Source organism: Lepisosteus oculatus, chromosome 7 (genome assembly GCF_040954835.1).
Source record: "Lepisosteus oculatus isolate fLepOcu1 chromosome 7, fLepOcu1.hap2, whole genome shotgun sequence".
Lineage (NCBI taxonomy): Eukaryota > Metazoa > Chordata > Actinopteri > Semionotiformes > Lepisosteidae > Lepisosteus > Lepisosteus oculatus.
The window spans coordinates 55,943,222-55,955,555 of record NC_090702.1 but is presented as its reverse complement, the minus strand read 5'-3'; the positions used below and the strand labels follow the sequence as shown (position 1 = coordinate 55,955,555).

General features: G+C 47.6%; 1 protein-coding gene across 8 annotated transcripts in view; it reads left to right on the top strand.

Annotated features, from left to right (window-relative positions):
* LOC102686883 (fatty acyl-CoA reductase 1) overlaps window positions 1-12,334 on the top strand; it is an 84,191-nt gene that overhangs the window by 47,003 nt on the left and 24,854 nt on the right. For all 8 annotated transcript variants that reach the window (XM_069192864.1, XM_069192859.1, XM_069192862.1 and 5 more), the window contains one exon: window positions 11,238-11,413. In XM_069192864.1, the coding sequence (XP_069048965.1) occupies window positions 11,238-11,413 (176 nt within the window). The remainder of the gene's footprint in view (window positions 1-11,237; window positions 11,414-12,334) is intronic.

The following is a 12,334-nucleotide window of genomic DNA, read 5'->3' as shown; positions in this document are numbered from 1 at the left end:
TCCCAATATGAAACTGCATTGAGCCAGGAAGGATTAAACTTTTATCTGCGTAAGCTCTTAGAGACTTTACATTCTCTTCCGTGTTCCACATTCCAAGATTATCCCAAAACAGCTTGTAACATGTCTTACACATCATGGTCAGCCATGAATTAATTCTACGAATTTTGGAGTCAAACTGAGACACACAGTGTGTCTCTTTTTAATAATTGCTGACACTTATATAATGCTTTTCTGGACACTCCACTTAAAGCGTTTTACAGGTAATGGGGACTCTCCTCCACCACCACCAGTGTGCAGAATCCACCTGGACGATGCACCGGCAGCCAGAATGCACCAGTACACTCCCCACACACCAGCTCTCAGTGGGAGGAGAACAGAGTGATGGAGCCAGTTCAGAGATGGGGGTTGTTAGGAGGCCATGATTGGATAAAAATCTCTGTTCAAGAAAAACCCTGGGATTTTTAATGACCACAGAGAGTCAGGACCTCAGTTTTACGTCTCATCTGAAGGACGGCACCTTTTTACAATACAGTGTCCCAGTCACTACACTGGAGCATTAGGACCCACACAGTCCGCTGGGTGAGCGCCCCCTACTGGCCCCACCAACACCTCTTCCAGCAGCAGCCTTAGTTTTTCCCAGGAGGTCTCCCATCCAGGTACTGACCAGGCTCACACCTGCTGAGCTGCAGTGGGCTGCCAGCGGTGAGCTGCAGGGTGACATGGCTGCTGGCTGTTATGATGAATGTGAGGTGGGGCTGGGCAACAGCAGTAGTATCTGTTGCTGTACTGAGGCAGCAGTGATCTCGGGACCGGTTCTGAACCAGCCTGGACACGAGCGGCCCATAATCTAGTGTGTATCTGTCTCCACTTGCCTTCATTTGCAAAGCCATTGACACGAATAGTTGCAGAAGCCAATTATCTGCAACAAAAACCGCCGGGGGTCCCTCTGCTGTATTGCTCTAGGTCTCTGGCCATGTCTTCCCCGTCCCGAGACAGGAGAAGTAACCCAGCCTGAGGAGACGGCAGGCCGGGAGCTTCCAGACCTTGTCCCTCACCTGCATGACGAGAGCATTAGCCCAAGTGCTGCCTGTGTTACCATCCGGAAGACCCCTCTGGAGAAAGTAGAAGTTTATCCAGAAACATGGGTCAGGCCAGGGTCAGAAAACAGTAAATCCACAAAGAACGTTAAGGGGAGAGAGACAAAAAAATATATAAGTCGACAAAGGAAGCAGTCCACAAAAACCAAGTCAAGATCCAGAAGACAAAGCCAGAAACAAGCCAGGGGTCAGAACCAGAAATCTTGTGGGGAGGGAACAGGAAACAGTGCAGCTCTAGCTGGGTAAAACCCAATCCTGAGCAAGGAGTGGAGTGTCAGGCTGGTCTGTGTAGGCAGGTGGAAGAAGGTGTGTGTGATTAGTTCATTGAAAACTGCACTGGAATGTGAAGGAGATGATTGAGGGCGGTGAGTTCAGTGTGGGCTTGCGCTGTTCTCTAACCCACGCTCCTCTGCTCTGTTGACAGCGCTGCACCGCCCTCCTGCTTGACGGACTGGTGTCGCAGAGCCACGTGCCCTGAGCCTTACACTGCAAGAGAAGCTGGGGCAGACTCTTTCATACTCCTGTTTAACCAATGATATGCTGTGAAAAGCGATAGCAAGCTTGAAGTCAACAATTCAGATGGAGGGTCAGGAATGCTTAGGCTCCCTTGGCCTGGGTGGGTTCAGCCAGTCTGTGTAGAAAAGCTGCAGAACTGCAGGGTTTCAGTTTGTTGAAAGCAGGAGATCTGTTTTGCGAGGACCGGCTCTTGGACTTTGGGATAACCATGGAGAATGTGGTGTGATCCAGGCAGTACGCACTATGCTCTTAAAAAGAACAGGCAAGGTTCGAGTTGAGAGGAGGCCGTTAGGCTCATGTAGTCCGATGTGTAGTTAGTGGTTAGTTGATGCCAGGATCTCCTCTGGCTGTTTCTTGACGGGTGCCTGCCAGGGTGTCAGCTTAACAACATGGACAGGTACCTTGTTCTAGACTCTCAGAACCCTTTGAGCTATGAAGAGTCTCTCCTAATCTCAGATTTCAAATGAACCTCCATTATTTTTCACTGTTCATTCTGAATAGATACAGTAGTTATACAGGGTTTTTTTCTGGCATTTCCTGGAAGACGTAGTGGATGCCAGCATCACCACCTAAGTTGCTGTGTGGTACGTAGCCTCTTCAAGATCAGCCCTTCTCATTTTATAGACTTTTTATACGTTATATCATTTTGTTTTCTGCGTACTCTTTGTTGCGAACGGTGGCTTGCTGGCTCCCCCGTGTCGCTGTATTGGATGAAGCGGCGAGAAAGCGGGCGGGTTTATACAGTGTGTTTCACTTACAGCCCTGCCTGCAGTGCGAGCACGTTGCTTCAGTAACAGTCTGCTGAATGTCACAGCGGCGACGCGGGGGGACCTGCCACCACCGCACATGCTGTGGAGGTTCAACGACGCAAGCAAAGCGGCGCTCCGTGTTTGTGTTTGTACACCCGCTGTCGCTGCTGGCTTCCTCCGCAGCACGCATGCGCGTGTGCAGGGCTCAAACTACTGTACGGCTGAACAAAACGGCAAGGAGTTGGAGATTTTAAATGCTCGCATGCTAAAGAAATGCTTTGCTGGTTTGAAGTAATGTCCAGACACTTGACTGGGAAAGCACTTCCTGTCTTAATAATCGATTCCAGCTGTCGGTGCCACTGTGCACTTTAGAATACCTGTATCAGAGAGCAGTGCCTGACTTATGCCAGTCATTTCAGTCTTCCAATTACTGGCTCAACTGGAGTGAGCTGCACTGGTTAGCACTGTGGGCTCCTGTAAGGTCCTGTCTTGTTCTATTCTATATTTTTGATAGATCACTGTTTCTGTCACTGTCTTCACTGTAACACAGGTGTGTGAGTCGTTTGGCGAGGTTGTTATGGTAAAGGAGAACCTGTTTTCAGCTGACTTAACAATTCAATGAAAATGAAATATATTGGTATTTTTTATTTACACAGTAACTGGGCACAAGATTACACATGTGTGTTGGTATTGCGCCTAAAAAAAAGCAATGAATTGATTTTCTAATGGCACTTGATTGCAGTGTTGTTATGGTCAGGGAAGTTTTTCCTGTTTGTTTTTTTTAACCTCATCCTTAGTATTTTTACATCCTTAGCACCTCATCCTTAGTATTTTGCTGTGATTACAACATGTCCTTGTGCTTGTGTCTAAATGACTTTTTGTTTGAATGTGAATTTAGTCCGCTTGCTCCCTGCAGCTGCAGGATGTCAGTGTGGCCTTGTCTGAGCTGTGCCGGTCTCTTTAAAGAGAAAGAGTCCCTTCTTCCTCTTGTAGATTTTATCGGCGGTTACTCCTCCCCTTCCCTGCTGTCACTTGAATTTGTGCATCTTTCAAAAAGCATCCCGCCACACAGTAAAGTCAGGAGCCTTTAGACTGAATTGTGGCAAAACCAGATGTTTTAGAGAAAAGCCATTTAAAGAACCCAGTTAGGTTTTAATTAGAGAGCCTAACTGGCAGGCTTCCTTTCGACATCAATCCTAAAATTAAACTGTGGAGCGTTTTAGGAACAAAATGCTTTCCTCTCGGTGTGTGCGATAGCCGCCAGGGTTCGGCTGCTGCAGTCTGCAGGAAGCACAGGCGCGAGGTGATGAGCACTGCTGCATGGCTGCTCCCGGATCCTGGGTTCGATTCCAGTTTGAGATGACCTTCAGTGTGGAGTTTGCATGGTCTTCCTGCTTTTGTGTAGGTTTTGATCAGGAGCTCCTCTTCCCTGTCACTTCTCACGGACATGCAGGTTACTTTGACAGTCTAAATGACTCCTTTCCAAGGGGATGTAAGCCCCATATGACCAATGCCTGCTACCAACGAGCTGAATGACAAATTTCCAATGTGAAACAATTTCCGTCAACAATGGGGAGAAATGTGCCCCACAAAGTGAATGAGGAGAAAAAAAGGAAGTGAGGTACAAGCTCTCCCCCTGAAATAATTTATTGGGTATCGGGGCATTTCTAGAATAACATCTGCTAAAATATGAAGTACAGTGTCAGCGCTCTGTAAAACTGTTAGGAGCTTGTAAAACTATTATTCTCTTTTCAGAAAGATCTCATTTCATTTTAAAGTACATAGGCTGCTCTGTGCTTCTTCAATGACATCCCTGTGCACTATTGTCCTAGTTTAAAAAAATATCTTGAAATAAAAGAGCTAATTCATTATTATTTACATACGATACTAACATATGGCTGTCGCTGAACTGTGGTTCACCAAATGTGTATCGATCTCGCTCTGAAATGCTGTGTTCTGCAGCCAGCGAGTTGATGTCTTTCACAAGACACCACCCAGCTGAGAGTCAAGCAGCTGAAAAGGTAATCAGACATTTCAAACGAGCCGGGAAAGGAGCTTCAGGTGCAGAAAATTCTACTGTTTCTTCTCTCCCAGTGTAAAATGCCCTGTGTGATTTTTCATATAGTAACTGTGCTGTTGCTCATAATTTTTAGTAAATAATGAAATTGAGGGAGGTGATTGTGGTTCTAATCAGTGACATGTCAAAGGGAAGACAGGGTGAGAAAGCCAGCATGCGTTACTGACACTGGAAAACCAAGCTCTGCTGCACTTTGTGTGATGACGTGAAAATACTGCATCTTCTCCCGGGGGACAGCAGCAGACGGAGAGCACCCAGCCTGACTGCAGCCCTGTGAGCACAGCTCTCTGCTGCAGACGCAGCTCAGTGAGGGCACTCCTGCTGCCTGCTCCGGCCTGCCTCTTCCTTAAGGCCACAGAAGTCGAAGCTCTGGGCCTGCAGGCAGACAGTATGTGCCTTATGTCCAGGCCCCTGGGATGTATTGTTTTAATTGCCAATTTAGAATACGATGTAAAAGCAGGGCGATTACGGTTGCAGGGATAAATGCCAACGGATAATTGCTTTCCATACTTTCTGGTAAACTGGCATAATATCGATAGGAGGTCTAATTTAGTGTTTTTGCAAAGCTCATCCGTTCATACTGATCGACAAAAAGCTGAGTGATCTAAAGGCGAGTTCAGTCTCTGTATGTTTCTGATCAACAGCTATTGACCAGGCAGTTTCCCCTTGTAAGGGATACTCCCGTAGGAATACTTTTTCAGATCTGGCGCTTGGATATTCTTTTCGTGTAAAACGTCAAAAGAAAAAAATGACCTGGCTGAATTCGTCAGTATTATTAAACCTGTGACTCAGACACTTAAAATAGTCCTTCTCATAATTTCATGTTTGAGATGGGTCAGCGCTCGCCTTTCTTGGCTCTTCTGCAGATGATGTTCAGGCTGTTGCAGGACCTCTGCACACACCTCCAGCTCCACACTGTTCTTTCAGACTGTACACACATTGTTCAGACCCAGGGCCTCACAGCCAGGCTATTCACGCCCGAGACCCGGCGGCGGGCAGGAGCCAGTGCACGGCTGGCACGATGCAGACTCCCTCACAATGGCTTTTTAACATTCACATCCTGAACTTTCCTGAGCCCTTTCGATACGGACACCACCCAGACCCATTCTGCCTTCGAGTCGTCTTTTTTTTTCTTTTTCCTGTAACAAAAAGCCCCACTGTGCTTGCAGAAGAAAAGGCCCAGTGAAACACAGGCGTCTATTCACCCACACATCTGGCATTCTGTTTCTTGTGGTAGGAAAAGGTGCAGGTTGGTGCTGCAAAATCTTTGCTAAATATGCTTACAGCGCGAGTGGCGTCAGACCCTTCCCGTCATCTCAGAGTGACGAGGAGAGAGAGGGAGGGCTTCGTGTCTTTACGAGTGATTATGGTGATCTGCATTTAATGCAAACCATTGGAGCTGAGCTGAAGGAAGAGGCTAAGGAGAGGCTCGGAGGGGACCTAGGTGCGAGGGTGTGTCACATGGCACTCTCCCGCGCTGGCAGATCGTGTCTGGCGCAGCGGGCGGAGTCCTGCCCTGTGATGGGGAGCAGCAGCACGTTGGCGCTGAGATAAGGTCGCCCACTAGTGTGGTCGGACAACAGGTGTGAGTTATGTTGCACGTTTGGCTTTTTTAAAGCCTTTCAGTGTTTTCAGTTCTCGCTCTAAATCACAGATTTGATGTTTTTGGGTTCTGCTAGAAACATGAGCAATGAAGTGCCAGGGATAGGTTGTCATGTAGCAGGTGGCACCGAGAGGGAAACTCTCCCCATAAGCGCCGTCGGGGTGAGGTACATTACTGTGATTGATCGGGATTGCTGATCTGCCCGAGTCTGGCCTTTAAAGACACTCACACACACACACCCTCTTCCCCGGGAGACCCCAGGCAGCGACCAGCACAAGAACTCACACGTGCACAGCCTCGGACTGAAAAACACACAGAGACGGATTACATGTAGCGGTAGGAATGCACCATGGAGACCACTGGCAAAATAAACCCGCAGAGTTCATCTGGTGCGATTCAAGAGGGAAACGACCCTCCTTATTTCCAAAGTGGGCTGAACTGGAAAAGGGGATGGCCGTTTTAAAAGCTAGTTTGAAATATAATGTTCTGCCAGGACAGTATAAGTGTGGAAATCTGTTGCAAACTATAGAACCGAATAAGAAAAATAGACTATTTTGTAGCGTATTGTTTTGGTCTTTCTAGAGCGAACAATAAGCACATGGAACTTAGGCAGTAATTCAACTTGGAAATAAATGCGGTTACCAGTCTTGGATGGGACTCATTGGTTTGAGTTTTCCCAGAGATTAAGGGTGGAAAATGGGCTGGAGATCCTGAGGGAACTGGCTGTTGCCTGGGTCTGGTAAAATCTCACCATGCATTTAGACGGAGATGTCACTGATTTGAAAAGCTGTACTGAGATTGGCTGCTAGCATTAAAACTGTTCTCTCAGCACCCTATAATATTAAAGATGGTATCAGGTTGAGTTAAAGGAAATATTTATGCTATGCAGAAAATCCAGATATCTTGAGGTTTGCTCTTAAATTACACCACAGGTCCTGGAGTCCTATTCTGGAGTACCTTGTCTCTTCTGGTATTTATTCCAGTTCAATTAAACAGTTTCCTTATACTTTTAAAACAGTTTCAGTTCTTAAACAGTAGACGGAGGTTAGAATTTAGCACGAATCCTGTGCCTGAAGTTGGATACCTTCTGTCTTCTCGGGTTTATTGTTTGAAAAGAACTTACAGTATGTGTCCGTGCAGCACTGCGGAATCTCATTACTGACAGTGACTCAGTCTGACAGTGTCTCTCCCACCTCTGTCTGCACAGCGAAAACTACGGGAGAGCAATGGCTTAATACCAGGCAGAATTTAGCTCTTTATATTTTTAAAAAATAAAACCCATAAACACATTATTTGTAAGGCCTGAGTGCAGAAAACTGCTAGAAATCAATCAGGTGCTGAGAATTAAGGGATCAATAAATCTAATTGGTTAAGGAGCTCAGCTGAAGTGAAAACGTGGGGGCCAGCGCAAGGAAACTCCACATGATCCTCCTTGATTATTATGCAAAAAACGTTCTCTTGAATATTGCCTAAACGAGGGAGAAACGTCTTGTTTCTTTCCCAGATGAATTAATGTTTCCATTTTGTAATGACCGGCACAAAGTTTCAGATTCACATCTCCTAAGAGGCAGGGTGTGCTTTCGTGTGGTGCTTGTGGCTGGGCTTGTGGCTGGGCACTGCGCCGCTGGCGGCTGTGCAGGGTGTTTGTTTTGTTGCCTAGATACATCAGACCGAGAAAGGAAGTTGATCTGAGGTCATCAGGCACGTAGCTAGTGATGGCTGTTGCGAAAGCAAAAAAACAGGAAAAAACTGTTCTGGAATTGGGTAGTAACACATAAACACACTTTGGCACCATACTGTCCAAACGGCAATGAAAATATAAACAAATTCGTTTTTTTCCGGGGAGTTTCATTACAGTGGCATTGATATTACTGCTTCATGCATGATACAACAATTGCTCTACAGTGATACGTTACTTTTACACTTTTTCGTACCTCTCGCAGATGGTTTTTTGCTTTGGGGTCTCACCATGGGTCTTTAGCTTGTGTCCTTGATCAAGCCATTGCTTTCTGAGCACTCCTGAGGCAGTTCCCAGGTCGCTGGAGCTGTTGCTGCTCAATATAAATTTTCAGGCATACCCACTGCTGAGCTACCAGTCCTGTCCAGGGCACAGCCCTCCAGAGCAGCTTTCCGAAGAAGGATAGATGAAGCTAATAGACATTTTAGTTTAATGACTTTCCCCTCGGCACCCATAAATCTCTGACACCAATAAGGGCATCACGGCCAAACAATTGTGCTGAAACCAGGTTTCTATCACAAAGCAGTAAGACGTATCGTTCCCTCACTGTAAAGGTGCTTTTAGACCCTTTCGACAGCAGCTTGCTCACTTCCTTCCTCTTCCCTTCTGATTTCAAAGAGCAGCTTGTTTTTAAACCTTTCAGAAGTAAACGCTGCCGCGGCGCTGGCAGACAGAAGCTTAAAAGGTTTCTCCTGCGGTAAGCGTTTTGCTGCGAGATGAGGGGCAGTATGCCTGGCTCAGTGCCCCTGCGGCAGTCCCCCTGAGGCAGTATGCCTGGTTCAGTGCCCCTGGGGCAGTAACCCTGGGGCAGTATGCCTGGTTCAGTGCCCCTGGGGCAGTATGCCTGCATCAGTGCCCCTGGGGCAGTATGCCTGGCTCAGTGATCCTGGGGCAGTCCCCCTGAGGCAGTATGCCTGCATCAGTGCCCCTGGGGCAGTAACCCTGGGGCAGTATGCCTGGTTCAGTGCCCCTGGGGCAGTATGCCTGCATCAGTCCCCCTGAGGCAGTATGCCTGGCTCAGTGCCCCTGGGGCAGTCCCCCTGAGGCAGTATGCCTGGCTCAGTGCCCCTGGGGCAGTCCCCCTGAGGCAGTATGCCTGGCTCAGTGCCCCTGGGGCAGTCCCCCTGAGGCAGTATGCCTGGCTCAGTGCCCCTGCGGCAGTCCCCCTGAGGCAGTATGCCTGGTTCAGTGCCCCTGGGGCAGTAACCCTGGGGCAGTATGCCTGGTTCAGTGCCCCTGGGGCCGTATGCCTGCATCAGTGCCCCTGGGGCAGTATGCCTGCATCAGTGCCCCTGGGGCAGTAACCCTGGGGCAGTATGCCTGGTTCAGTGCCCCTGGGGCAGTATGCCTGCATCAGTGCCCCTGGGGCAGTAACCCTGGGGCAGTATGCCTGGTTCAGTGCCCCTGGGGCAGTATGCCTGGTTCAGTGCCCCTGGGGCAGTAACCCTGGGGCAGTATGCCTGGTTCAGTGCCCCTGGGGCAGTATGCCTGCGTCAGTGCCCCTGGGGCAGTAACCCTGGGGCAGTATGCCTGGTTCAGTGCCCCTGGGGCAGTATGCCTGCGTCAGTGCCCCTGGGGCAGTAACCCTGGGGCAGTATCCCTGGCTCAGTCCCCTGAGGCAGTATGCCTGTGTCAGTGCCCCTGGGGCAGTATCCCTGGCTCAGTGCCCCTGGGGCAGTATGCCTGTGTCAGTGCCCCTGGGGCAGTATCCCTGGCTCAGTGCCCCTGGGGCAGTATGCATGCGTCAGTGCCCCTGGAGCAGGGGATCGAGGCCTCAGTCAGCTGTGCTTTTACTCAGGCTGTGCTTCAGAGGCCTTGATCTTGTATACAGGAGTATTTAAAGACTGTGCATCTATATAATCAGTACTATTTCATAGTAGAAACGCAGTGTACTTAGGGCTCTGTGTGCAGAGTGGTCTGTGATATAATGTTAAAATAATTCCTTGCACTTATGGAGTGCCTTTGATTCCAAAGGACTCAGAGCCCTTTACTTAGGAGGAGGAGACCATTTCATCCACCAAGGAAGTAGATCATTTCTAATAACTTATTCACTTAAATTAATTATTGAAGCATACAGTATACAGACGGAAGATGTTCGGGGGGCTGTATCAGCGTGTTAGCTGCAAGAGAACAAGAAAAGGTTAATTTCACGCTGAAAAGTAGAAAGGAGAGGAAGTAAGTCTATAGGATATAGTGTATACTGGATCTCCATATGCTTACATTTTGCTAGAATCGTTCTAGATAATGTACAGTAATGCCAGCAAACTGCTGCTTCTCCCTGTTCTGCTGACAGAGCTGTCATGTTTATTTCTTACAGAGGTCTCCATGAGTGAGAAAATAAGAGAGGAGAGCATCCAGAGTTTATGTGTTTCACAGTGCACCTGTGCATAACAGTACTGCACACAGACATTCATGTTACTGCTGCCAACAATTGTGCTGTTCGATAACAGTTTGGCTCCGATAACCCAAATAAGTGTTTTGAGTTCCCTCAGCTGTCTAAGCCTATACATTTCTACTGCAGTTAAGCATCATTGAATTTCTGTCAAGGTTTGCCGCTTAAACCATATTTTAACGTCTGATGCGTGGCCCTTATCATTCTGCACTCCGATGTGCATTGTGGCATCCCCACAAGCTCGTCTAGTTTCGGAAAGTTCTTCCCTTCGTGTCAAAACACCATCTCTCACCACATTGTGAGCTGCTTCTCCAGAGCACAGAAGTGTCCGGGTTGTCCAGCCTAGTGTGCCTGGGATGTGTTGTTTAGTCTCTATACAATAAAACACAGTAGACCTTTGTGAGAACTCTTTAATGTTCCTGGCTCTGACTGCATTTGGGCCTGTTTGGAAATATTCCCCGGTGCTTTGTCTAAACACATTTTGACTTGAGGGGAAATGAAGTCCAGTTTTAGGAGAGGAAAGGTTTTCCAGAACCTGTTTTAATCTCCTCTTTCTACAAGTTCCTGTGAGTGCCTGTCAGGGGCACACCCTTGTGTGAGTCACCTCAGGATCTGCTGCACGCTGACGGAAACATGCTCACACACAGCAGCGGTGCTGAGCGCCAGTGCTGTCAGTCTGGAGAGACAGCAGAGCACAGAGAATGTTTTGCTTATTTTAATCCCAATACTGACACACATTGACCCTGCTGAGTAATGCAAAGTGTTATTCAGGGTCAGATCTCCAGTAGAATCTAGATCCCCTAGAGAGCCCGTATGTAGCAGGTGACTCCAGAAAATCATTTTTAATAACCTAGGTCTTTCTAATCATAGTATTTAAAACCATAATCCCAGGGTTTTCAGAGACTTTAAGAGTGTCAGATTAAAATAGGTATTCCACACTTTGCTTTTCACCAATTTCATGAGAGAAGTAGCTTAAATAAACAGCTAGGAAAGTACAAGTTAAAAGGCAGATTTGGTGAAAGAGAAGATGATGCCCAGTGACGTGGCTGTTTTGCTTGGTTGCAGCTGTTCGATCGGGTTCGAGAGGACAACCCTGACTTCCACAGCAAGGTCATTCCGGTCAGCAGCGAGCTGACCCAGCCCGGCCTGGCCATTAGCCCAGAGGACGTGGGAAAGCTGACTGCCTCTATCCACATCGTCTTCCACTGTGCGGCCACCATACGTTTTGATGAGCATTTGAAGTAAGAATCTGCTTTAATTCACAGACAAGTGCGGGGTTTTGCATGCAGGTGGTAAAAACAGGCAAACTGGGTAACACAGAGCCAGAAGCTAGAAGAGGCTACTGATGAAAAAGACTTGGGCTTACATCTCATCATGTTCTTTCCAAACAGAGCTAAGATCTAGGGCTGACTAACTCAGAGCAGTTCTTATTGACTTCACCACCAACTGATATTAAAAGGCTGCTTTGGGTTTCCATTTTTCCAGGATTCCTTCTGTTTTTATCTTTGTATTGATCATGGATTCAGATGCTGGGGGAACTGGGAGTTAGGTCTCTAGTCTTAACAAGTCTTTATGTTCTACATTGACAAGACAGAAAGTACAATATGGCTGTGCACTGTATGCTTTAATTTGTCTGGTATTGCCTGGATGAAAGTAGAGTAATTGTGTTCACCCCTTGAGAGAATGAAGTGTAAGGAAGGTTTGTGCAGCAGATCTAATTCAGAAATTAATTAAGTTTTGGGGAAGCTGGCTTGGAGGTTAGCAGGGCTTCCTCACAGCTCTGGGTTCAACTCCAGCCGGGGTACCTTCTGTGTGGAGTTTGCATGCTTTCCCAGTAGCCCCATGGGTTGTCACCAGATGCTCCAGTTTCCAGGTGCTCTAGCTGAGGTGGTGTCTCTGAATTGCCTGGTGTACTGTATGTGTGTGTGCACTCCAATGGACTGGTTCCCAGCATAGGATGTAATCCCACATTCAAATGAAGAAGTGGCCACAGAAGATGGGTAGATATTTTAGAATACACGTTTAATGAATTAACCCAGGATATCACAGCTGGTATTGGTCGGCTCGGCAGAGTTACCTGTGCTTCTATACCTGTGGACATGTTCAGAATCGTTTACTCTTACAGCAGGAGAAACTCAGCTCAACTCGGCTCTCACTCTGCA